General features: G+C 43.9%; 1 protein-coding gene across 7 annotated transcripts; it reads right to left on the bottom strand.

Moving 5' to 3' along the window:
* Positions 1 to 2,587: 2,587 nt before the first annotated feature.
* On the bottom strand, positions 2,588 to 26,721 carry POMGNT2 (protein O-linked mannose N-acetylglucosaminyltransferase 2 (beta 1,4-)). 7 transcript variants are annotated; one of them, XM_056531440.1, is made up of 4 exons: positions 26,657 to 26,721; positions 21,649 to 21,874; positions 4,939 to 4,974; positions 2,588 to 4,858 (listed from the first exon to the last, which is right to left on the bottom strand). In XM_056531440.1, the coding sequence occupies exon 4, from the start codon at positions 4,792 to 4,794 to the stop codon at positions 3,058 to 3,060; it is 1,737 nt and encodes a 578-aa protein (XP_056387415.1). In that variant the 5' UTR covers positions 4,795 to 4,858; positions 4,939 to 4,974; positions 21,649 to 21,874; positions 26,657 to 26,721; the 3' UTR covers positions 2,588 to 3,057. The 7 variants fall into 7 exon arrangements, with proteins under 7 accessions (XP_056387415.1, XP_056387418.1, XP_056387416.1 ...); XM_056531443.1 differs by lacking the exons at positions 21,649 to 21,874; positions 26,657 to 26,721 and adding an exon at positions 13,527 to 13,545; XM_056531441.1 differs by lacking the exons at positions 21,649 to 21,874; positions 26,657 to 26,721 and adding an exon at positions 13,300 to 13,319.
* Positions 26,722 to 27,225: the final 504 nt, after the last annotated feature.

The following is a 27,225-nucleotide window of genomic DNA, read 5'->3' as shown; positions in this document are numbered from 1 at the left end:
TACTGTGCTAAATTACCACACAGAACCAGACATCACAGGCCAGGTAGAAATTGGTAAGGTGAAGGAGGACGGGGGTCACCAGAGTCCCCACGCGTTCCGTTGCCTGTGTGGCAACGGAACGCATGGGGACTCTGGTGACCCCGTCCTCCTTCACCTTACCAAGGTCGCTTATTGTGCTATTGAGGGCGGGTGTCTGGTTAGGAGAGGGGGTTCATGGCCCCTCCCCTAAGTTGTGTGCTGGCTCTAGTAAACCAGGGATTTTAATGTTTTTAACCCTTCCTTTGTGTGCAACCGCATGTTTCTTATGTATTTTGCATTAATAACATTTCTAATTGATTATATTGGGTGTGCTACCATTTATCAGTGATGGCTTCTTCTGGTTTGGTATTCTGTGTTTTCTTCACTGGGGAGCACCCAGCTTGTACTAGGTTGAGCCCCTCCTGTTTTTTTTCTGTCCTTTGACAGTCTACACTGTACGCTTTATCCCTATGCCCAGGCTGCAAAAATAAACTTTAACGCACCTTCCTACGTCGGCCTCACGCTCTTCCTGGGGACGGGAACATCGGAGAGCCTATCACTGGCCGGCTTCTTACATGACAGTGGGCTCAACCTATCACCGGCCGAGGCGGAACATCACTGCGGCCGATGATAGGCTGATGGCTCGCCGGTGTTCCCGTCCTCAGAAAGCAGGTCCGGACCGACGGGGGAAGGCGAGTTAAAGTTTATTTTGTTTATCTTTTGCAGCCCGGGCATAGGGATATAGCGTATAGTATAGAGTGGCAGCGTCGGCGGCCCGCAACAAACAGGAGGACGAGGAGGGCAGCGCTTGTGGGTGATATGCGAGTTTTACGCTGATGGGGACAGTGCAGCGCTGGGCTAATAATTAATTGGGGGGGGGGGGGGGCAGAACAGCGCACACGGGTTACATATGATTAGTTCCCCCGATGTGGGGACAGCACAGCGCTGGGCTGATAATTCATCCATTCCTGAGGGGGAGGGGCCCAACCGGTATTGCGGTATGGGAAAAATCCATATCGTGCAGCACAAAAATTTCGGTATTCGGTATGAACCAATATACCGCCCACCACTAAGCTGTCATAGTGCAAAAAAAAAAAAAAAAAGGGGGATATGTTTCTCAGTACTTAAAGGGGTACTCCGGTGGAAATTTATTATTTTTATTTTTTTTAAATCAACTGGTGCCAGAAAGTTAAACAGATTTGTAAATTACTCCTATTAAAAAAAATCTTAATCCTTGCAGTACTTATTAGCTGCTGAATACTACAGAGGAAATTCTTTTCTTTTTGGAACACAGAGCTCTCTGCTGACATCATGACCACAATGCTCTCTGCTGACATCTCTGTCCATTTTAGGAACTGTCCAGAGAGCTCTGTGTGCCAAAAAGAAAATAATTTCCTCTGTAGTATTCAGCAGCTAAAAAGTACTGGAAGGATTAAGATTTTTTTATGGAAGTACTTTACAAATCTGTTTAACTTTCTGGCACTAGTTGATTAAAAAAAATAATAAATTCCAACGGAGTACCCCTTTAATCCTGATCATGTACATATCATTTTTATGTGTCTAGAACCTATATATCCCTAGAAAATGGCATTTATATGTTACTCACTTGTTCTTGCCTTCTGCAGGGGGCATGTCCATCTCTCTTCCTCACTGTGAATGACTCATCTGGGAGCAGCCTGGCAGTCTGCAAATCACTGCACTCTGTAACCCTTTCTTCTCTGGGCTGTCTGCAAATCACTGCACAGTAGTTTTTATTCATACATTGTCTATCTGTTCCTAGTAAAGCTGGATGCTAATCAACATAGCTGTCACTATGAGTGTCAATCAGCTTTCACAGACTCCTGAATGTCTGATCAGCTTCTTTGTCATTCAGGAGTTGGAGAAAGCTTTGGCTGTTCAAGCATGCTGGGAGTTGTAGTTTTGCATTGCAACTAGAGATGAGCGAACTTACAGTAATTTGATTCATCACAAACTTCTCGGCTCGGCAGTTGCTGACTTTAGCCTGCATAAATTAGTTCAGCTTTCAGGTGCTCTGAAAGCTGAACTAATATATGTAGGATAAAGTCAGCAACTGCCGAGAAGTTTGTGATGAATTGAATTGCTGTAACTTCGCTCATCTCTAATTGCAACAGCTGGAGGTGCAGTGTTTGTAAAGCACTGTGTTAGAGCAGTGTTGCCTTTAGCTGTTGCAAAACTACAACAGCATGCCCATGCATCCTTTGTTGTAATTTTGCAAGAGCTGGAGGCACACAGCTGGAGAATACACAGGTCTAAAACAGTTTTACAAAGATTGTACCCCCAGCTGTTGCAAAACTACAACTCCCATCATGAGAGTTGTAGTTTAGGAACAGCTGAAGGCTGTAGTGGTGCAGTGATCTCCTATACTGGATACCAACATGCTTTACGGCCGGTATCCAGTATGCTGCAAAATACATAATCTGTCTGCATAAATATAGATGACCCCTAGTGGCGGCTATTTTCATTTTAGATTTTTTAGAAAGATTTGTATTTAAAAAAAAAAGTCATCAATAGTACTACAAGATATAAAAAGTTTTTCATAATGACAGTGCCTCTTTAAATGCTTTATTTTTAGACCAGTGCTAGAGAGGTGAAGCAATTCATTTATAAGGTCACAAATCTATATATAAAATCATGTTCAAATGTGAACATACCTTTTACATTGTTTTCTCAAAATAAATATGTAATAAATATGTAATGAAATGTAGTTCATTATCAACATAACAACAAACACGCTCAGTACAAGTTTTCTCTATAACAGCTATATATTGGGATCAAGGTCTGTAAATGGTGGCCATTTTACCAAGGAATTATCTCCTCTTATTGAGTCCAAATCTTCCAATTACTAAAGGTAGAGTACAGGTTCAGTACAATTACCATTTTACAGGTAGTGCAGAAAATAAACAATTTAAAACATAGAAAATCAAAATAGTCAATGGTAGTAATGTCTGTTTTACTGTTACAGTGCATCTGAAACTTGCTTACTAATGGATGGACATAAATAGTAGATAAAGTTTAGCGTTATGTTTTGCACACCAAAACATCTGCAAATGGTCCGAGTAGAGTTTTATTAAATATGCATCGGATCCACACCAAATAGGTTGTTGATGGTTTTATGTTTTCAGAAAATGTGTGGTTCTGGTAAGATAATATGTGAGGCATATATGTATTTTCTCCTTGTTCCTGTATCCAGACTTCATATTTGACATCTCTTACTTTCAAATACTTGAGATTCCATGGAATATGCCAAGACACAGACAGCTTCATTACACTCGCTTCAGAGGAAGCTGCCTGGCATCTGGATTCCCTTACCTTCCCAGGATATAATTCATTTGCCCACTTTTGCTTCCTAGAACCAGATTTAGTTTTAACAACACTTCTTATCACTTGAATAAGAGATGATACATCAACCTTTGTGTCCTGGTAGATACGGAAAAGCCACTCTGGATTACGGCAGCAAAGGTGACGCGGCACTTCCTTGCTTTTCTTTATGCGTTCTTGCTCACTGGGATCTAGATGGATAATGCCACCTTGTTCCCATGGCCTGTCAGGGTATGCGATTGTGTTTGCCACTTCTCTGTTTTGCCAAGCAACATACTGGAGTTCCATGCCTGGAAGAGTTGCCAGTGTTTTGTATGGTGTGTAATGATCCGGGTTTACACCGTAAGGAAAAAGCTCTACCACAGCAGCCCCTTTAGGCAGAAATAGAGACATAACTAACTGCGCCCCATGCATACTGACGAGCATAGAAGCATTGCGGATCAGTCGTAAGATATCTGCAAAAGAGTGGTCCTCTAAAGACACTGTGATGGTTTTCATCTGGAATTCTTGAGCAAGAGCCAGGAGCAATTCGGCCTCATTTAAAATAAGCCGATTCATAGTACGGCTGAAAAGAACTATATAGTCTTCAGGGGCACTTTTATTAGAGCTAATGTTCATTTTTTCTAATACAAATTTTGAAAAGTGCCTTATTTCATTTCCAGAAACCAATATATTTGCCTTTGGGCCCTGTGGTTGGACAAAGCCATACTGATACCATGTTGAAATTTTTGTTAAACCAACATAAGACTTGGTGAAACAGAGTAGCCTACCCAAAGACTTTAGCTGCTCTTTAAGAAGAGGCTGCTTATTGCTCATAAGCTTGTACAGGTCAAAGTGAGAGCCCTCCCCCCAGCCCTCCATAAAGAACAAACGGGAGTCCATGTCCAAGTCTGAGAACTGCTGCATGGTGTAGTATAAGGGTAGAAGATCATCGTGAAAGACATGCATGAGGTTATCTGGATTAAATCTGTTCATTATGAGGGCAACATCTGGTACAAAGACAGGTTTGGGCATAAATTTCAGTGCAGCAGCTGGAAGTTCAACAAAGTTAAAATATTGGGTATTGTGGTCATCTACTGAAGACAAGTCTAGAAGTGCAGGTTGGAACCGTCTAGAGCCCAAGCTTGGCAACATGAAAGATGAGTTGCTGTGAAAGAAGACAAACTCCTCTGCCTCTGTGGAGTAGCAAAGCGATTCAAAGCGACACACCCGATCTGTATGCATCCTGCCTGTACAAACCATTTTAGTACCATCTTCCACAAGAGCATATAATGCTGCCTGATAGTCTATGCGTACCTGAGACAGCTCTTGGGATTGACGGGTAAGGTCCAACTCCTCCTCGATAACAGTGAACTGTTCCCATAACTTGACATATTTCCACAACACTGCTGCCAGTACAGACACGAGCAGAGCATTAAACACAGCAGATATGTTCATTTTGTAGATGTGCTGGGTAAAGATATATAAAAGGAATCCTTAACCTTAACATAGTAGAGGAAACCTAAAAAAGAAAATAAACAAAACCTCTGGATATCTTGTTAAGCATTGTATATTATAGTGAAAAAGAGGATAAACAGATACCTTTTACAACACACGTACTGTTGCAGTCAGGGCCTCCTGGAGAAAAAGCAGAATTGCAAATTTTATATTGGAGCTCATGCTATAGATTTTCATTATTGTTTTGATTTTAAAATCATGTTTTCATCTACTTGGGCCTGGGGCCCTAATTGTTAAACTAAAGTGAATATGGACATTTTCTGGGATTAATTTGCATATATGCTACAAATTGCCTAAATTGCTACTAACAGTCATCACAGCTCCAGCACTGCTACTGCTCTTGTGTCCCCTATCTGGCCTACTAAGATGATGTCACATACATTGTTAAAGTGTACCTGTCATCAACAAAAACTTTTAATATAATGTAGATAATACCATTATATGTATATTTGTAATATACATTGTTTAAATTTTTTTTATATTTTTGGGTAAAAAAGTGCTGTCCCTGCAGCTATTGCCTGTGTGTCTCTATGAGGAGTCCAAATACAGGAAGCGAGGGCAGGACAAGCAGGGCTCTGTGCAGACTGCTGGCTTGTCAATCATCCTCATGTGTGAGCCTATAGCAAGTCACAGAGCCTCAGTGTGTAGGGCAAACAAATGCTGACCGCACGCCAAGTAATTCATTGAAATTGTTCAATGAATTACTTGGCGTGCGGTCAGCATTTGTTTGCCCTACACACGTGTTTGATTTAAGCTGCTTGTGAGTTTATATGGAGCTCTATGGTGTAGTGGATATCTTGTGAATAAGCTATTCATATTTGGAACTCAATTGTGCTGTATTATCTGGACAGAGCCTCAGTGTACAGAGCTCTGTTTGTGCTCAGTGCAAAGAGCCCTGCTTGTCCACCCTCACTTCCTGTATTTGGACTCCTTATAGAGACACAGGCAATAGCTGCAGGGACAAAAACATACATATTTTTTAACCAATGTATATTACAAATATACATATAATAGTATTATCTACATTACATAAAAAGTTTGTTAATGACTGGTACACTATAATTTAATTCTGTAGCCAATCACAATTCACAAGCTGTACCAGCTAGAAGAGACCACAGGAGCTGTCAGTGAGTGACAGATTTAGCTTTATTCCAGCTTTAGACATTTTATCCCCTATCCAAAGGATAGGGGATAAGATGTATAATCGTGGGGAGGCCCGATGCTGGGACCCCCCCCCCCCCCCCCATTATATACGGGGCTGTGTCTCCAGGCTTGGAAACCCAAAAGTTTCTGGGGCTGGAGAGATATGACATTAATCACATCACGTCCCCTCCATTCATGTCTATGGGAGGGGGCGTGATGGCCTTTACGCCCCCTCCCATAGACATGAATGGAAGGGATGTGATGTCATGAGGGAAGCGTGGCGTTACGTCACATCTCCAGTCTTGGAAACTTCCAGGTTTCCTTATAATGCTGGTGCTGCAGGGAGATTGCGAGGGGGTCCCAGTGGCGGGCCCCCCCGCGATAAGACATCTTATCCCCTATAAGGGGTATTCTGGCTTTAGACATTTTATCCCCTATCCAAAGGATGCAGTTTGTACATGTATGCTATGTGCCCTTTCCCCTGCTATGATGCAGGGTCATGAGCTGACCCTGGGGGGACCCCTGTCTAATGTCTGACATCATCAATCGCGGTGATGCCCGTCATGAACCTCTTAGGGGACAGCGGGAGGGCCCTTACCTGCCTCCTCGCTGTCCGATCAGTGATCTATTGCTCCAAGCTTGCTCAGCAGTCTGGAGCAGCAGAGCACCGATAACACTGATCAATGCTATGCTATGGCAAAGCATTGAACAGCATGTGCAATCAGAAGATTGCATGTTATAGGCCCCTATAAAAAAGTTAATAATTGTGAATTAACCCCTTCCTTAACACACATATATATATATCCCAAAATACCAACAGAGCAGCACATCCAAAAGGGTAGATAAATAAGAGCGGTGCCAGCAGCAATATAGCCCGGTCCAGGCAGTCACACATCCAGAGTAGTAATTCGCAGCACTCCAAGGGTAGGTGCAAAAATAAAGTGCTTTATTCCATACTAATACAGAGCAACATTTCAGCTGCCATGCAGCCTTTCTCAAGCATCATAGTAGTGACAAACAGGAAGTATATAAAAAGGTATACAAGTGATTAAAACATTATGAGTATGCAATCAAATAATGTTTTAATCACCTGTATACCTTTATATACTTCCTGTTTGTCACTACTATGATGCTTGAGAAAGGCTGCATGGCAGCTGAAACGTTGCTCTGTATTAGTATGGAATAAAGCACTTTATTTTGGCACCTACCCCTGGAGTGCTGTGTATTACTACTCTGGATAGATTATATATATATATATATATATATATATATATATATATATATATATATATATATATATATATATATATATATATATTTATATATTTTTATTTATTTTTTAATTAAAAAAAATATATAATGTTAATTAAACTGCATGGTCAATGGCGTACATGTAAAAAAAATTCAAAAGTACAAAATTGCATACTTTTGGTCACTTTGTATACTAGGAATCGACTGATTTTTTAGGGCCGATACCAATAATCTGTGACCTTTCAGGCCAATAACCGATAATTTATACCGATATTCCGGTATAAGTTATCGGCTATTTACCCCCCCCCCCCACACACACACACACACACACACACGGCCTTGCAGAAGCCGCTGCAGATCAAGGATTTAAAGCGGGCGCTTTAAATCAATGAAGTACAGTGGCTTTTGTGGGGCCAGAGACCGCCGCCCGCTTCTATCCCCCTGCCTGTCCTGGGGTCCTCCCTAGTCAACCACCACCGCCGCTGCCCTATTGCCTCCCCCATCCCCGGTTTTATAATTACCTCTTCCCGGGGTTCGCGCTACTTCTGGCTACTGTGCGCACTGACGGTGACATCGGCGTTGAGGACGTCACTCGTCATTGCGCTGCGCAGCGCGCAGGAGCCAGAAGTAGCACAGGCCCCGGGCCCCGGTAATTATAAAACTGGGGATGGGGGAGGAAATGGGGCAGCGGCGGCGGTTGTCTCTGGCGGGGGGGGGGGGGGGGTGGCGCTGCATTATCGGAATATTGTCAAGGTAATTACCGATACCGATAATGTCCAAAATCGGGAATATCGGCCAAACCGATAATCGGTTGATCCCTATTGTATACCCTAAAAAGTTTTTTTTTTATAAAAACTAATAAAAAAGTCCCATCAAAACAAAAATGGATAAAAACTTCACATCACAGCACAAAAAATTTGCCCTCATACAGCCCTGTATGCAAAAAGATGACAATTTTAACCCCTTAAGGACCGGGGGGTTTTCCGTTTTTGCATTTTCGTTTTTTGCTCCTTGCCTTTAAAAAATCATAACTCTTTCAATTTTGCACCTAAAAATCCATATGATGGCTTATTTTTTGCGCCACCAATTCTACTTTGTAAGGACGTCAGTCATTTTGCCCAAAAATCTACGGTGAAACGGGAAAAAAAATCATTGTGCGACAAAATTGGAAAAAAAAAAACGCTGTTTTGTAACTTTTGGGGGCTTCCGTTTCTACGTAGTACATTTTTCGGTAAAAATGACACCTGATATTTATTCTGTAGGTCCATACGATTAAAATGATACCCTACTTATATAGGTTTGATTTTGTTGGACTTCTGGAAAAAATCATAACTACATGCAGGAAAATTAATATGTTTAAAATTGTCATCTTCTGACCCCTATAACTTTTTTATTTTTCCGTGTATGGGGCGGTATGAGGGCTCATTTTTTGCGCCGTGATCTGAAGTTTTTAACGGTACCATTTTTGCATTGATAGGACTTATTGATAAAAAGTGACCAAAAATGCACTATTTTGGACTTTTTGCGCGCACGCCATTGACCGAGCGGTTTAATTAATGATATATTTTTATAACTCGGACATTTCCGCACGCAGTGATACCATATATGTTTATTTTTATTTACACTGTGTTTTTTTTTTATTGGAAAAGGGGGGTGATTCAAACTTTTAATAGGGGAGGAGTTAAATGATCTTTAGTCACTTTTTTTTCCACTTTTTTTTTGCAGTGTTATAGCTCCGATAGGGACCTATAACACTGCACACACTGACCATTGTTATCCCATAGGGACCTATAACACTGCACACACTGATCTTTATCATTGATCACTGGTTTCTCATAAGAAACCAGTGATCAACGATTCTGCCGCATGACTGCTCATGCCTGGATCTCAGGCACTGAGCAGTCATTCGGCGATCGGACAGCGAGGAGGCAGGAAGGGGCCCTCCCGCTGTCCTGTCAGCTGTTCGGGATGACGCGATTAGCCGCGGCTATCCCGAACAGCCTGACTGAGCTAGCCGGGAACTTTCACTTTTAGCCGCTGCGCGCTATTAGAGGCGGGTCCCGGCTTCACTATGACGCCGGGCCCGCCGTGATATGACGCGGGGTTACTGTGTAACCCCCGCGTTATATCAGAAGAGCAGGACCAAGGACGTACCGGTACGTCCTTGGTCCTTAAGGGGTTAAACATACAAATTTTAGTGCACGTACCGTATTTTTCGCCGTATAAGTCGCACTTTTTCTTCCCCAAAACTGGGGGGGAAAAGTCGGTAGCGGTGACGGGTCCGGAGCGGCGGGGACACGTGAGTATTACCTCCTATGCAGTGGTCTTCAATCTGCGAACCTCCAGATGTTGCAAAACTACAACTCCCAGCATGCCCAGACAGCCAACGGCTGTCTGGGCATGCTGGGAGTTGTAGTTTTGCAACATCTGGAGGTCTGCAGGTTGAAGACCACTATTGGATTCAAAATCTTAATTTTTTTAGATTTTGCACCTATAAATTGGGTGCGTCTTATACGCCGATGCGTCCTATAGGGCGAAAAATACGGTAGCTATAATTTTTTTTAAAGTAGTTAACTAAAATAAAACCTATATAAATTAGGTATTCTTGTAACCGTATAGACCTACAGAATGAAGATCAGATGTCATTTTTTACCAAAAAGTGCACTGCATTGAAATGGAAGCTACAAAAATGTACATAATGGCTTTTTTTTTCTTCTCAATTTTGTCCCACAAATAATAGCTACTAACTACAACTCCCAGCACACCCTGATACAGACTGTGGCTCAGCAGCTGCCTCAAACAAAAACTACAACTCCCAGCATGTTGGACTATATAGTGTTAGTTAGTGTTTGCCAACCAGGGGTGCCTCCAGCTGTTGCAAAACTACAACTCCCAGCATGTTGGACTTTGTAGTAGTAATTAGTATAGGTCAGTGTTTCCCAACCAGGGGTGCCTCCAGCTGTTGCAAAACTACAACTCCCAGCATGTTGGACTCTGTAGTAGTAATTAGTATAGGTCAGTGTTTCCCAACCAGGGGTGCCTCCAGTAGTTGCACAACGGCTGTCCAGGCATGCTGGGAGTTGTAGTTTTGCAACAGCTGGAGGCGCTCTGGTTGGGAAACACTGATATAGCATATGGTGCAACATTCTGGGGATTGGAGGTTTGGTTGGATAAATAGCGGCCATTGCATTGCCGGTATTTTTAATATAAAAATACCGGCAGGGTGGCCAAAATAGCAGCTGTGCCGGTAAAATACCATGGTTTACGTAAAATGAATGAGCTGTCACCGTGTAAGTAAGCCGTGTCCTTGAAGATACAGGCACTATAGAAACCAGCACATAAACATAATTATAGCCATAAAGCTACAAGATATATCATTCCCCGTCTCAACAGTGCTAAATATTTATTTACTGGTAGCTAATGGCCCCAGTAGAACAAAGATCCTTTGATGACATCACTACCACGTGATCAGTCTCATGTAAGACGCTTCAGGGCTTCCATTGTGATTAAAAGAAGATCTGCAGTACTGGACATAAAAAACTACTTTACCTCATATTATAGCTCTTGGATATAGCTATCCAGCAAGGTGACTCTTGTCAAAATCGGTTCAGCCATTCTCCCGCTATGGCCCCCCCTAAGATCCAGGCATGCAGTGTAGAGCTTAGTATAAAAGACTACAGCTCCCACAATGCCTTAAGTTCTACTTCCTGTTAGCTCCTGTCCTCCCCCCTCCTCCCTCCACTCATGAAATTATAATAGATCAATAGATCCCTTTCGTTTTCATATCCCCACCCACCTGCTTCCCTGCTCAAAAGCAATTCGATCTGGCTATGTAAACAATACAAACTCTGCACAATAGGAAAATCATAAATCTTTATACATTATATAGAATGTCATGTATAAAAAAAATATGCAATTTTGCTAAACAATCTGTCCCCTTCCCTCTATATCAGTGGTTACCAACTAGAATGCCTTTAACTGTTTCAAAACTACAAGTCCCAGCATGACTGGACAGCCAAAGGCATGCTGGAAGTGTAGTTTTAAAACAGCTGGAGGCACCCTGGTTGGTAAACACTGGTGTGTGTGTGTGTGTATATATATAATCAATCATGTGTATGTAGCAGAGCTAATTGTGTGCTCAAGTGTATGCAGCAAAGCTGAGTAATCATGTACATGGACCAGATCTGAGTGTGTGATCATGTACATGCAGCAGAACTTAGTGCGTGGCATGTGTATGCAGTAGAGCTGAGGTTATGTATGCATGACACACTCAGCTCTGCAGCATACACACAATAATATAGTCAGCTCTGCTGCATACACACAATGACGTACTCAGCTCGGCTGCATACACACAATCACACACTCAGCTCTGCTGCATACATACATCCACACCCTTGGATCTGCTGCATGAACACAATCACGCTCAGCTTTGCTGCATACACACAATAACACACTCAGCTCTGTTGCATATACACAATCACACAATCTGAGTGTGTGGTCAAGTGTGTGATCATGTACATGTAGCAGAACTTAGTGTGTGGCATGTTTATGCAGCATAGCTGAGTCTGTGTATGCATGACCACTCACACACTCTGCTCTGGTGCATACACACAATCACACTCAGCTCTGCTGAATACATACAATCACACACTCAGCTCTGCTGGATACACACTAACACACACTTAGCTCTGCTGCAAACACACAATTACAATCACACACTCAGCTTTGCTGCACACACAAAATCACACACTCAGCTCTGCTGGATACAAAAGATTGCACAGTCAGCTCTGCCTCATACACAGAATCATACAGCTCTGCTGCATACAAACAATCACACGGTCAGCTCTGCTGCATACACAATCACACTGTCAGCTCTGTTGCATACACACAATAACACACTTAGCTCTGGTGCTTACACACAATCACAAACTCAGTTTTGCTGCATACACACAATCAGCTCTTCTGCATACACACAATCACACACTCAGCTCGACTGCATACACACAGTCACACACTCAGCTTTGCTGCATACACACATCCACACCCTCCGCTCAGCTGCATACACACAATCACGCTCAGCTTTGCTGCATACACACAATCATACACTCAGCTCTGCTGCATACACACAATCACACAGTTAGCTCTTCTGCATACACACAATAACACACTCAGCTCTGCTGCATGCACACTATCACACAATCAGCTCTGCTGCATACACATGATCACATATTTACATAGACCTAGCAGCCATATTTCCTTCTCTCTCCCTGCACATACAGTGGTATCTTCATTCGAGCTGTAAGTGACCATAGTTAACACTCTACACAGGTGCAATATCCTGCACTTACCATATTCTTTTTTATTATCTTCTGTTATGTTCTCAATTAAAGGAGATATCTAGTACTGTAAAATGTATCCCCTATCATAAGGATAGGGAATAAGTGTCAGATTGCGGGGGTCTGACCGCTGGGGCCCCCTAGCGATCTCCTGTACAGGGCTCCGGCTCCCTGGCTAGAGAGTGTGTGCCGACCTCCGCACAAAGCAGTGGCCTAAACGCCCCCTCAATACATCGCTATGGCTGAACTGGAGATTGCCGAAAGGCAGCACTCCGGCTCTCTATCCATAGTGTTTTATTGAGGGGGCATGTCGTCCGCCGCTTCATGCGGAGGTCAACCCACACTCTCTAGCTAGAGAGTCGGGCCCTGTACAGGAGATCAGCTTTGCCCCACTCCCTCTTTCCTTCAGTCCATCTTGGCGTCTCTGTTAGGGTCTATTCACATGGCTGAATTTCCGCAAGCGAAAATTTTGAAGTGTGAATGGGAGTGCAGAATCCCATAGAAGTCTATTGGGCTTTCATTTGAGGCGGAATTCCGCAAGCTGAATTCCGCATATGGAAATTCTGAAGTGTGAATAGACCCTTACTGGACAGACTGAACCTAACAACAGTCAGTGAACAGCAAATTCAGTGAGTCCCCTGGTTGCTGTCTCTTTAAACACGTTTTAAGTGGATAAGAAAACAAAATAGCGACAATATGGGAGATTTATCAAAACCTGTGCAGAAGAAGAGTGGTGCAGTTGCCCATAGCAACCAATCAGCTCACTTCTTTCATTTTTACAGAGATCTGGGGAAAAATGAAAGAAGTGATCTGATTGGTTGCTATGGGCAATTGCACCACTCTTCCTCTGCACAGGTTTTTATAAATCCCCCCATTAAATTATTTAAAAAAAAATACTGTACTGTATATTGTGTGGAAAGTTAGCGATAAATGTATCAAAACCTGTGCAGAAGAAATGTGGTGCAGCAACCAATCAGAACGTTTCTTTCAGTGTTGAGGTCTTCTTTAAAAGTAAAGAAGTAATCTGATTGGTTGCTATGGACACTTCTCCACTTTTCTACTCCACAGGTTTTTCATAAATCTCTTCCTTAGTATCCATTTGTCTGATACATGATAATTGTTGATGTAAATATTATTATTATTATTATGCAGTGCAGAAAAATATACTAAAAACACACAAATGGGTGATCATTATGGGCTTTCCTGGTGGCTTTTCAGGTAGTACCCAAAGCTACAGTGGTTGTCCTGGTACAGCAGCATCTGAACACATCATTCCACTTTGCTTGCCCCAGTCCACACAAGCTTCCTCAGGGAATGTCACATTCCCTGAGGAAGCTTGTTGCGAAACAACGTTGGATTGGCATCTAGGAGTGGGGTAAAATGTCCGCATGATGCCCTATGGGTTTTGATTTGATTTGCTATGGGTTTTGATTTGAGATTCACATGCAGGATCTGTTGGATTGGTTGTTATCTATATGACTTCTTTTAGTCCATGATTCCTGGTATCTCCATCATTTTCCCATACCCATTAGCACTAGAGATGAGCGAATCGAAGCTGACGAACCCGAATTCATTACAAATTTCATGAAATGTTTGATTCGCAACGAATGCGAATATCGCCGCGATTCTATCGCGTGAATCGCTTCATTAAACTCCATTTTACAGCGTTACAGGCTCCAGGACACCTAAAATGGGGGATCCACATGTCATTACATGCAGCAGGGGATGCTGGGAAGGCGGGAAGGCAAGGTGGGAAGGGAGCCACTTCCACCAATTCCAACCGCACAAAGAGAAAGGGCCCGTCAGGAAGCCGAGCTGGCTGAGTTGATGGACAAATTAAAGGCCCGACACAGTAAACTGTACGCTCCTAAGCATGTGCATTTGCCTCCTGAGGAAAGAATTCGTTATCAGGAGAATACTAAAGAAATGGAAGCACTCTACATCCGTAAGTGAGATCATCCCCAAGAAGGGGAGGAGCCTCTAGAACGACGAAGAGCAACTGTGGCCAAGTTCGACAAGGTCAGAGGTTATGGGACACTCCTAGATTGCCATAAAGGGCAAACCATCCTCGTAAACCGGCGAGCAGTACAAAGGCCATATCTACATAAAAAGTTCTACTCTCTGGAGGTGGGTGAGATAGTGGAGTACACCTCCGTCCAGGGCCTGCGTGGAGAATGGGCTGCTGCGGTCACAAGACCAACAGCCCCAACACAGCTTCCCTTCAAATACTTTCCGTCTACAGATTGGGAATCGGATCCCTTCAACCTGAGGCCGAAATGGTCTGCTCCTGATGCCTCCACCAACGTACTCAAGGAGGAGGAGCCTCTACAGCATCAGTCATCTGTTTTGTGCAGCAAAGTGCCAAGACCTGCTCAGGACCAAGAAAGTAAGCCCAAATTGCTGGCACCAAAGACCGTACCTAGACCCTCTCGGAGCAATGAGAGTTTGTCTGATTCCAAGGTACCAACGTATGTACCTAGGCCCTTTCGGAGCAATGAGAGTTTGCCTCCTCTAAGGGTACCAACGAAAATCCTTTGGCCTACTCCTGGCATGGAGGTGGGGCTAAAACCTTATGCACCAACCTTGATCCCGACCAGTAAACCGCTGGTTACTTTGAATCCCACTGTTACCCATTCTACTCTCACCAATGTGGTATGGGAGAGTTACATTAACTCTCAGCCAGCCCCTGATGTTGGAAGGGCTAGGGGGTCTACAAGAGGCACAAGAAGAGTACGGAAGAATGTTTTCTGAAGGACTGTAAAGTAAGGACTGTTGTTTTCTTTGCTAACCACTTTTATTTTTCAGTAACAGAAGAAGTTCAAGACATATGTGCCTAGCAGGACTATGCTAAGAATGTTCCAGTTCCAAGTTCAGCAACATAACCATTAAGCTTTGTGCCTGACCATCAGGTCTAGAGACTCCTAGCCAGTAGGAGATTCATAAGTTTTGTGCCCGGTTGATTTGTGGCAGCCGTGAAACATAGACTCCTAGTGTAGGTGGACTGCAGATCCTTACACGTCCGTTTGTGTATATTTCCCTATATTTATGAGACTCTCTTGCTAAAAATTGCACTTATCAGGGATATGTGCCTGAACCTTGTTGGAGTGTTAATAAATACGTAAGTCTGTGTAATAAAAAAAAGTGTATAGTTCTTGTACACAGAAAAATAGCCTTGTGTCTGTGTACATAAAAAGTAAGTGTTGTACACGAAAAAAAAAATGTCCGCTAGATGCACGTGTACACTAAATAATTCTTGTATACATGTACATACAAATGTATATACATACTAAAAAGGTGTTTTAGTAGTTGCTAAATAGGTGACTCTCCCGGCTCCTCCGAGAGTAGCATTCCAGTGGCCAATCGCTAGCACCTTTCATCAAATAAAACTACCCTTAAGATATCAAGACTAACTACTAATCAGTACTTTCACACATAGTACCTTAAATTGCTCACTTAAGTGTACTACCTCAGTTTTCTCGAGTACATACACAAAATAAAAATATGTCTCACACTCAAGAAACACTTTAGGAATTGTAGCCTATTGATATCCAATTCCTGCCACTGTTAGGTACACTCATTTTCTTTCTTCTCTTTATTAGGTGTGTGAGGTGCTCTACCTGGCCAGTAGGGAATCTTTCGAGCTTAAAATTAAACACGTATTTCTAAAGGTAACCTAGGTAAGGTTATACTGTTGTGTTCTAGGAGTAAGTAGCGTGTAGCCGATAGACCCTAGTAGCTAACCTTATTGGTAGATAGCCTCAGGCAAGCCAAAATACCCTTCTGTGTACTAAAAAACGTAAATATGGTGAGATTTCAAAAATGTTTAGTCAGCTTGAAACTAAAGGTATAGAGAGCTGTACTAATGTCTTGTTAGCCTCTTAAATGTATAGAGAGCTATAAAAATGTCTAATGAGCTAGAAACTAATGTCTAGATAGCTTCATAATGTCTAGATAGCTTCATAATGTCTAGTAAGCTTCATAGTTGTCTAGTAAGGATACTAGTCAGATTTAAAAGAACATGTCTTCAGAATGTATATAGAGTGTTTATAAATTTGTCCTTGTCCTAGTCCCTCTACCTTAGCCGACAGGCATCGGGGTCGACTTGTTTTAAGTAAGGGGGTTTGTGATGTCCCTGCCCAGTATTTCATACTGTGCCTTAGTTATTAGTCCCCAAAGTTAGAGTCGCTAGGACTGTCGGAGTTCGTTTCCCTAATTAACCCCTAGTCACCCCTTAGTAACTTGATATTTATAAATATTATCTATATAAATATATGTATATGGTGTTACTCACTTGTTTTAGCGTCACAGGACCTGCGGGTCATGTGACCCGGTTCACAGATCTCTATGGTTTGCTAAAGGACCTTTGGTGGTTCTAGTCAGGTGATCACCCACAATCCATTGCAACAGTGAGTGACAGCTGATATGGACCAATACAAAACGGCCAGCCCCTGCCCATATAAGGGAGCTGTGCCATTTTGTCGCTCTCTTGGGTTGCTGACTCTGGACGAGGTAGGACCTCCGCAGCTTTCAAGACAAGTACTAGGCCAAAGCCTTGCGGCCTAGGTCTGCGCTAGAGACGGATAGTTCTTACAATTCCCCGCTATCTCCGCAAGATCTCTGGACCTAATCCAACCCCTAAATCCAGCGGATCTATGCAAATTCAATCCTCCTAATCTTGAAGGAGTACTCTGGGGCAGAGTATTCCTGCTCCGTCCTGCCCGGGCTGCAAAAAAATGAAAATAAACCATCTCTCACCTTCCTGGGTTCCCGCGGAGCGCCACTACAGCTGATCGGTCCTCCGGTCCATCTCCTTCATACTTCCGTGTGAACGAAGCGTCACATGGCGCTAAATACAGCGGATCTATGCAAATTCAATCCTCCTAATCTTAAGAGAACTTTCCGGTCCTCAGCAACTGTCAGTCACTGCTGTGCTGTCTATATAGACTCTGTTATCTGGACTATTACCGATACTGCATGTACAGAAAATCTTCAGTAAAGTTCCTGCAAGTTTTAAGTTCAGCACTGCTGTGGACAATCCATTTATTTTACACTCACCTATTGCTCTTGGGAAGGGTGGCGATAGGCCCAGCATCATTACAGAGTTTTAACCCCCACCCTGGCGTCACGAGTGACAAGGGTTAAATTAACCCCTCGTATACTACAGCAACACCCCAACTACCCTACACCCACTCCAGGCTACCACAATAGTCTTATTTGTGATGTTGCCACACGTTGGAATTCCACCCTCCATATGTTGGACAGACTATGCGAACAAAGAAAAGCCATCATCGATTTCTTGATGATCCAAGCAGATACGGGTACTCCCCTGTGTAACTTCAATGTGAACCAGTGGCAGCTAATACGTGACACCTGCCGTTTGCTGAGGCCCTTTGAGGAAGCCACATTATTTGTAAGTCGCCTGAAACTATGGCTGGTCACGGCAATGGAGACGTTGTGCCTACATCTCATGGCTACATGAGCCCTGTGGGGGCTGAACTGGAGGAGGAGGATGAGGGGCAGAGTGGAGCACAGTTTAGGTTTGATGAGATGGGCAGTGTTTCTAGTCATCGGACAGGATAGGAGGAGCATGATCAGCTAGAGGAGCTAGAGGGTTATTATGAGGAATGCGAGACAGAGGACCAAGACACACCATGGCAGTATGCAGTGGAGATGGAGGCATGGAGTCCCTCCGAGTCACTGGCGCAAATGGCAAGATGCATGCTCAGTTGCTTGCGTAGTGACCCCGAATTGTCATAATTCGTCAGCGGGATGACTTCTGGCTCTCCACCTTATTGGACCCTCGCTACCATCACAGAATGGGGGCCTTTTTTACACCCACTGAGAGGGAGGACAACCTGACCCACTACAGAGAGATCCTACGTAGTCACATCGGCGACATGGTCCATCCACTCGCAGGTCTGACTCGGGGTGCCCTCTGCGCTCACCTTCCACTGCCATGGCTGCTGGGGAGGGGTGGCAGGAGCAGTACCAGCTCCATCAGCAGCAGCCTGAGTCTACAGTTGCTGATGAGTAGCTTTCTTCACCTGCATAGTGAAGCAATTCATCAGCAGCAGGTAGACATGGAGCAGGACCTGAACCAGCAGGTGGTGGCATTCCTTGACATGGCCATGCCAACAAACCTTGAAGATCCGCTGGACTTCTGGGCAGTCAAACTTGATTTATGGCCGCAACTAGCAAATGTTTCCATGGAAAAGCTGTCCTACCCGGGCAGTAGTGTGCCATCAGAGCGGATGTTTAGTGCGGCCGGGGCCATAGTCACCCCAAGGCGAACTTGTCTGTCCACGAAAAATGTGGAGAGACTGACCTTTGTGAAGATGAATCAGGCATGGATCAGCCCGGATTTCCACCCACCAATGCCTGATGCCTCAGAGTAGATTGACCATGCTTCTTCACCAACACTTAACAATTATGGTTATGAAACCCTCTTGGGTTATCAATTAGGGTTATGAAACCCTCTTGGGTACTGTGAATGCCTGCTCCTGACTGATCCTGTGTCTTTCAGGAACTACTTGCCTCACTGATGCTTCTGGCCTTGGGCCTTTAATTTTTGGATGTTTAGCAGTAGCTAAATACATGCTTAATGCAAATTTCAACATTGATCTTTAAATGTAAGGGCTTATGAAACCCTCTTGGGTGCTGCGAATGCCTGCTCCTGACTGATCCTGAGTCTTTCAGGAACTACTTGCCTCACTGATGCTTCTGGCCTTGGGCCTTTAATTTTTGGATGTTTGCACTAGCTACATATATGCTTAATTGAAATTTCAAAATTGATTGTGCAATGTAAGGGGTTATGAAAGCCTCTTGGGTACTGCTGATGCCTGCTCCTGACTGTGTGTTTAAGGAACTACTTGGCTTATTGATGCTTCTGGGCTTGGGCCTTACATTTTTGGATGTTTAGCATGAGCTAAATCCATGCTTGATAGAAATTTCAAGATTGATCTTTCAATGTAAGGGGTTGTGAAACCCTCTTAGGTACTTCTGATGCCTGCTTCTGACCTGAGTGCTCCTGTGTCTTTCAGGAACTACTTGGCTTACTGATGCTTCAGGGCTAGGGCCTTAAATTTATGGATATTTTGCACATGCTTACATACATGCTTAATTGAGATTTCAACATAGATCTTTCAATCTTAGGGGTTATGAAATCCTCTTGTGTTCCGCTGATGCCTTTTCCTGACTCTGTCTTTTAGGAATTACTTCGCTTACTGATGCTTCTGGGCTTGGGCTTTAAATTTTTGTATGGTAGCACTACCTAACATGCATCTTCAATAGAGATTTCAACATTCACCTTTTACTTTTAGGGGTTGTGAACCCCTCTTGTGTACTCATGCTGCTTCCTGCTCCACTCTGTCAGCCCGTTGGTCCTGTGACAGTGTTCGACTCCACCTCCTCATCCTCCACCAAGTCCTCAGCCTCCACTGCCTGGACAAGTCTCAGTTGCCCTTGAGCATACGATGTGTACAGGGCATGGCGGTGTCACGCTGTTGTTCACATGGTTTGGCTTGGTGAAAAGTGTTGGAAACAATGGCTGGTCAGGGCAATGGAGACATTGCACCTACATCTCAAGGCCACGTGAGCCCTGTGGGGGCTTGTTAGATTTGGCCCTTTGTACCCACACGCCAGGGTCCGAGACACTAAAACTTGGGAGTTAAAAGTAAAATTTCAAAATCATTAAATTAAATTTCAAAATCTTAACTTTAAATAAAAAAAATCATACATTTCAATGGTCTTCTCCTGCTTCAGCCAACTGATACCGCTGCTGGGCCTGGAAATAAACATCTTGTTATGGTAGGTAGCACTAGCTATCCAAATTCTTCATTTTAAATTTCAAAAATTCTTGTGTTTTTTCTTGGGGATTGTGAAGCCCTGGGGTCTCCTCCTGCTTAAGCCAACTCCAGGCTGTGTCATTCAAGCAATATATGGTTTACTGATATCGCTGCTGGGCCTGGGTCTGGGAATAAAAATGTTGTTATGGTAGGTAGTACTAGCTATCCAAAATCTTCGGTTAACATTTCTGAATTCATCTTTAAATCTTAGGGATTGTGAAGGCCTAGTGTCTACTCACGCTGCTGCCAAATCCTGGCTGTGCCATTCAGCCACTATACGGTCTCCTCATGCTGCCAAAACCTCCACGCTGTGTCATTCAGCCACTATATGGTCTCCTCATGCTGTGAACACCTCCATGCTGTGTCATTCAGCCACTATATGGTCTCCTCATGCTGCCAACACCTCCACGCTGTGTCATTCAGCCACTATATGGTCTCCTCATGCTGCCAACACCTCCACGCTGTGTCATTCAGCCACTATATGGTCTCCTCATGCTGCCACCACCTCCACGCTGTGTCATTCAGCCACTATATGGTCTCCTCATGTTTCAGCCTTATCCAAGCTGTGTCATTCAGCCACTATATGGTCTCCTCATGCTGCCAACACCTCCACGCTGTGTCATTCAGCCACTATATGGTCTCCTCATGCTGCCAACACCTCCACGCTGTGTCATTCAGCCACTATATGGTCTCCTCACACTGATGCCACCTCCAAGCTCTGTCATTGCGCTGCTCTGCAGCAGTGATTCTAAAAGCGATGCTGGTAATCTGCATGTTATTCTGAATAACAGTATTATTTCACTACCCCAGCACACTCCATATGCGTGTTAGAACACAGCAAAGTGTTCTATACCCCTATTGAAGCTCCCTGTAGGCCAAAAATAGCCGTTTTTAATATAGTTTCGCCGCAAATAAATTCATATCGAAACAAATTTTTTCGGAAAATTCCGCAAATCGGCTCAATTACATTTTTGAAAAGCTCGCTCATCTCTAATTAGCACTCTACAACAGCATGCATTTTCCATATTTCTTTTGCGGTCTTCTTTCTGAGGTATTGTACAATTTACAATTTTTTCTGTGTGTATACTATAACATATATAGATGTATCTCTGCTAGTATTTCTTATACAGCCAATACTGATCTATGTGTGTATACACCTGATTAGAGATTTCAGGGATGTAAAAGTTGAGATCCCCGCTCTGCCCGCCTGTAACACTCACGTTTCTGAAGACAGGAACTCTGGTGTATGTGGATCTGCTGGACCTGTGTGGCAGATGACTCGGACAGTACCAGGGAGCGGAGTCTAAGGTGCCGCTGGTCTTCACCAGAGCCCGCCGCAAAGCAGGATGGGCTTGCAGCTGCAGGCGACACCCAGGTCGCTACCCCTTGCTTGGCTCGACCACACAGGCAGCTGAGGAGATGCGGGGCACAGGAGGGATGAGGCAACTAGTAGTCAGGATAGCAGTAGGTCAAGGCAGTAGTCAAGACGTAGCAGGAGTTCAGTAGGCAGGCAGCAGAGGAGCAAGGTCAAGACACAAGAGAGGAGATCTGGTACATGGCAAGGCAATACTAAGGAACACTTTCACTAGGGCACAAGGCAACACAAAGATCTGGCAGAGAACTGAGGAGGGTGGAGGAATTTAAAAACAAGCCACAGGTGATTACACTAATGAGCGTACCGGACCTTTAAATCTTAAAACTCCGGCGCACACGCCCTAAGGGACGGGGACACGCGCGCCGGAGCAGAGAGGTGGAGGCAGAGGCAGGAGAAACACCCGGAGAGTGATGGACTGGGGCTCGCATGCAGGCGCATGCGAGTCCAAAGGCTGTCTGGGCATGCTGGGAGTTGTAGTTTTGCAACATCTGGGAGGGCTACAGTTTGGACACCATAGTATAGTGTTCTCCAAACTGTGCACTTCCCACTTTTGCAAAGCTCCAACTCCCAGCATGCCCAGAAAGTCCAGGCATGCTGAGCATTGTAGTTCTGCAATATCTGGCCCTTCAGATGTTGCCAAACTACAACTCCCAGCATGCCTGGCCAGTCTCGGCATGCTGGGAGTTGTAGTTTTGCAACAAATGGTGGCACACTGGTTGGGAAACAGCGTCTGCTTCCTAAGGGTCCGTTCAGATGAGCGGATTTTCTGTGCGTATTTCACTACGGATCCGCCGCTGAAGGACCTCTATATGCTGCCTTTACATGTGCCTGCTCGGAGCGGCAATACGTCGCTACGAGCAGACACACTGCGATGTGCGAGTCGCATGCGTCAGCTCTCGGCCTATCTCGTTGAGCAGCTGCGATGTGTGCAAGTACACCGCGCATGTGCGGCGACTCGCACATCGCTTCAGTGTGTCTGCACGTAGCGGCGTATTGCCGCTCCGAGCAGGCACATAAAAAGGCACCATGCAGAGGTGCCTCAGGGGCGGATCTGCAGTGTAAAATACGCTGTAAATCTGCTCGTCTGAATGTACCCTTACTCAGTGTTTCCCAACCTATGTTCCTCCAGCTGTTGCAAAACTACAACTCCCAGCATGCACTGACAGACCATGCACGCTGTGAGTTGCAGTTTTGCAACAGCTGGAGGTACACTGTTGCGGAAACACTGTGGTATTCTGTTACCTAACTCAGTGTTTCCCAACCAGTGTGCCTCCAGCTGTAGCATAACTACAACTCCTAGCATGCACGGTCTGTCAGTGCATGCTAGGAGTTGTAGTTTTGCAACAGCTGAAGGTTTGTGCCCCCCCAAGTGAATGGACAAGGTACACTCACACGGGTGGGGGTTTACAGCGAGCATCCCGGGCTAAGTTTGAGCTGCGGCAGCTGAAACTCCCAGCAAGAAACTCACTGTAAAACTCCACCCCTATGAATGTACCCTGAAAACACTACACTACACCTACACAAAATAAAAGGAAAAAAACACTGTTTCGAAAACGGAGCCTCCAGCTGTTGCAAAATAACTCCCAGTATTGCCGGACAGCCATTGACTGTCCAGGCATGTTGGGAGTTTTGCAACAGCTGGGGGCACCCTGTTTGGGGAACACTGCCGTACAGTATTTTTGTAGGAGGAGGCAAGCGCCATGCTTGCATCCGGGTCCGTCCCTATGCAGATCCCTAATTTAGGCCCCAAATGCACATGGTGCTCTCTCACTTCGGAGCCCTGTCGTATTTCAAGGCAACAGTTTAGGGCCACATATGGGGTATTTCCGTACTCGGGAGAAATTGCGCTACAAATTTTCTTTTTTGGTGGGGGTGGGGGGGGCTTTTTCTCCTTTTACCCCTTATGAAAAGGTAAAGTTAGGGTCTACACAAGCATGTTGTTGTAAACAAATTAAAATTTTTTCCACTAACATGCTGGTGTTGCCCCATACTTTTCATTTTCACAAGATTTGTAACACAATTTCTCCTGAGTATGGAAATACCCCATATGTGGGTGTAAAGTAATCTGCGGGCACACAACAGGGCTCAGGAGTGAAAGCGCACCATGTACATGAGGCCTAAATTGGTGATTTGCACAGGGGTGGCTGATAGTTACAGCGGTTCTGACATAAATGCAAAAAATCATCCACATGTGACCCCATTTTGGAAACTGCACCCCTCACGGAACATAACTAGGGGTATAGTGAACCTTAACACCCCACAGGTGTTTGACAAATGTTTGTTAAAGCGTACCTTTTTTTTAATATATCACTCACTACCTAATCCTGACCATGTATATCTAATTTTTATGTGTCTAGCACCTTTTTTTTTTTTTTTTATTACACTTTCAATTTAGCTCACAAGTCTGAATTCCTCTCAAAGGGAGGGGGTGTGGCCTCACTGTGCAGGTCTCCGCCCCCTCCCTCAGTATGCTGTCTTCTCAAATCTCCCTTAGCATTAGCAAAACTACAACTCCCAGCTTGTCCTCACTGACAGTAGCAGGACACAAGCTGATAGTGGGATGATTTTTCCTCCAGCTGTGAGCCCTGCGCTCACAGCTGTCAATCAAGGAAGTGTGTCCATGACATAGGTGATGATGCATGGACACAGTAGGACTAGTATGTGTCCAAGCAGGCAGGGGGGCAGTTGTTTGACTGGCTTTTTCAGTATGAAATACTGAAAATGTTCTAATGAAAGCAATTACAAAACCTATTGGTTTTGCATGCCTTACAACATATCAAAAGTTTTTGTATCTGACAGTGCCCATTTAACGTTGGACATGAAAATGAAAAATTTTATTTATTTTTTACTAAAATGCTGGTGTTACCCCAAATTTTTCATGCTCACAAGGGGGAATAAGAAAAAAGCCCCCCAAAATTTGTAACACCCTTTCTTATGAGTATGGAAATGCCTCATATATGGATGTTAAGTGCTCTGCGAGCGCTCTACAATGCTCAGAAGAAGAGCTCCATTGGGCTTTTGGAGAGAGTATTTGGCTGGAATTGAAGGCCATGTGCGTTTGCAAAGCCCCCATGGTGCCAGAACTGTGTATTCCCCCCACATTTGACCCCATTTTGGAAACTACAGCCCTCACGGAATGCAATAAGGGGTACAGTGAGCATTTACACCCCACAGGTTTATGACATATTTTTGGAACAGTGGTCTGTGAAAATTAAAAATTTTTTTTCATTTGCACAGCCCACTGTTCCAAAGATCTGTAAAACGCCAGTGAGGTGTATATGCTCACTGCAACCCTTATTACATTTTATGAGGGGTTTAGTTTCCAAAAGGGGATCACATGTGGGGGGGGGGGGGTTCATTGTTCTGGCATCATGGGGGCTTTGTAAATGCACATGGTCCCCGACTTCCATTTCAACCAAATTCTCTCTGCAAAAGCTCAATGGCATTCCTTCCCTTCTGAGCCCTGTAGTGCGTTAGCAGAGCAATTTACATCCACATATGGGGTATTTCCATACTCAGAAGAAATGAGGTTACAAATTGTGGGGGTCTTTTTCTCCGATGACGCCTTTTGAAAATGAAAAGTTTGGGATAACACCGGCATTTTAGTGAAAAAATAAAATTTTTCATTATCTTGTCGAATTCGTCAAACACCTGTACCCCTTGGTACCCCTTGTTACATTCCTTGAGGGTGTAGTTTCCCAAATAGTGTGCCATATAAGTTATTTATTTATTTATTGTTTTGCTGTTCTGGCACCATGGGGCTTTCTAAATGAGACAGCCCCCCAAAAACATTTCAGCAAAATTCGTTCTCCAAAATCCCATTGTTGCTCTTTCCCTTCTGAGCCCTCTAGTGCACCCACAGAGCACTTTACATCCTCATATGGGGTATTTCCTTACTTGAGAGAAATGAGGTTACAAATTTTAGGGGACATTTCTCCTATTACCCGTTGTGAAAATGAAAAATTTTGGGTAACACGTCCCATTTTAACGAAAGTTTGTCAATCACCTGTGGGGTGTTAAAGAAACTATACCCCTTGTTACGGTCCTTGAGGGGTGTAGTTTCCCAAATAGTGTGCCATGTGTTTTCATTTTTGCTGTTCTGGCACCATGGGGGCTTCCTAAATGCGACATGCCCCCCCAAAAACTATTTCAGCAAAATTCACTCTCCAAAATCCCATTGTCGCTCCTTCTCTTCTGAGCTCTCTAGTGCACTCCCAGACCACTTTACGTCCACATATGAGGTATTTCCTTACTCGAGAGAAATTAGGTTAGAAATTTTGGGGGGCTTTTTCTCCTTTACCCCTTGTAAAAATGAAAAAAAAAATGGGTCTACAAGAACATGTTAGTGTAAAAGATAAAGATTTTGAAATTTCTCCTCCACTTTTCTGCTATTCCTGTGAAACACCTGAAGGGTTAGCAAACTTTATGAATGTAATTTTAAATACTTTGAGGGGTGCTGTTTTTATAATGGGGTCCATTATGGGGTATTTCTAACATAAAGACCTTCAATTCACTACAAAACTTAACTTGTCTCTTAAAAATTCTGATTTTGAAATGTTTGTGGAATTTTTTTTTACCAAGAAATGATGCTAGTATTGATGAAAATTTTCCACTATGTTAAAGTAGAATATGTCATGAAAAAAACTGTCTTGGAATCAAATTAATAAATAAGAGCATCCCAGTGTTATTAATGCTTAAAATGACAGTGGTCAGATTTGCAAAAAAGGCTGCATCCTTAAGGTCAAAATGGGCTGCATGCTTAAGGGGTTAACAGGAACAAAATGGTACACCACTTAGATGTATGCACAGGTTATACTTAATAAAGGACATTGCACTTTTGTTGCTCTACTTACCCTAACTAGCTGGCTACTATTAGCTTTTCAGTTGTTGTACATGCCAGTGCTGCAGCACACAGTCGCTGTGTACTACACCCAAAATTGCACTGGATTTGGTCTTGAGATGAATCACTGCACTTTGTGATGTCCCAGTACAGGATGATATGGCCCCGTACTATCCTCCTGCCCTGTCTGGCAGAGTCCCTGCATGTCCCCAGGGCTCCCCTGCAGCATACCCCCATTATGTATATAGGTTTGCCTCATTTCATGTACTGTTGCTTTAATGTTTGTACCACTTGATTGTTACCCAGAGGGCTCCACTGTCCAGGTGACCCCCCCAGGTGACCTATGGGCTCCTTGCACAGCCCCCCTATATAACAAGGGGAGGGGCTGCAATCGCTCTCTTAGCACATTTTTACTTCTGCTGAGGTCAAGTCCAGTCAAGTTGTTCCAGTGTCTGTGTCTAGAACAAGTCAGCCATCAGTAAGTAAAGTCATCTAATTGTCAGTCACCATCTCTGTCAAGTCAAGTCCATCTGTAGTCACCGTGGTCTACACTAAAGTCAGTCTAACTACTGCAAGTCCCAG

This window comes from Hyla sarda, chromosome 7 (genome assembly GCF_029499605.1).
Source record: "Hyla sarda isolate aHylSar1 chromosome 7, aHylSar1.hap1, whole genome shotgun sequence".
NCBI classification, from domain to species: Eukaryota; Metazoa; Chordata; class Amphibia; order Anura; family Hylidae; genus Hyla; species Hyla sarda.
This window is presented reverse-complemented; position numbering and strand designations above follow the sequence as displayed.

What these genes read in the sequence shown, in the direction of transcription:
- POMGNT2 (XM_056531440.1), bottom strand. Translation starts at nt 4,794, where the DNA reads ATGAACATATCTGCTGTGTTTAATGCTCTGCTCGTGTCTGTACTGGCA.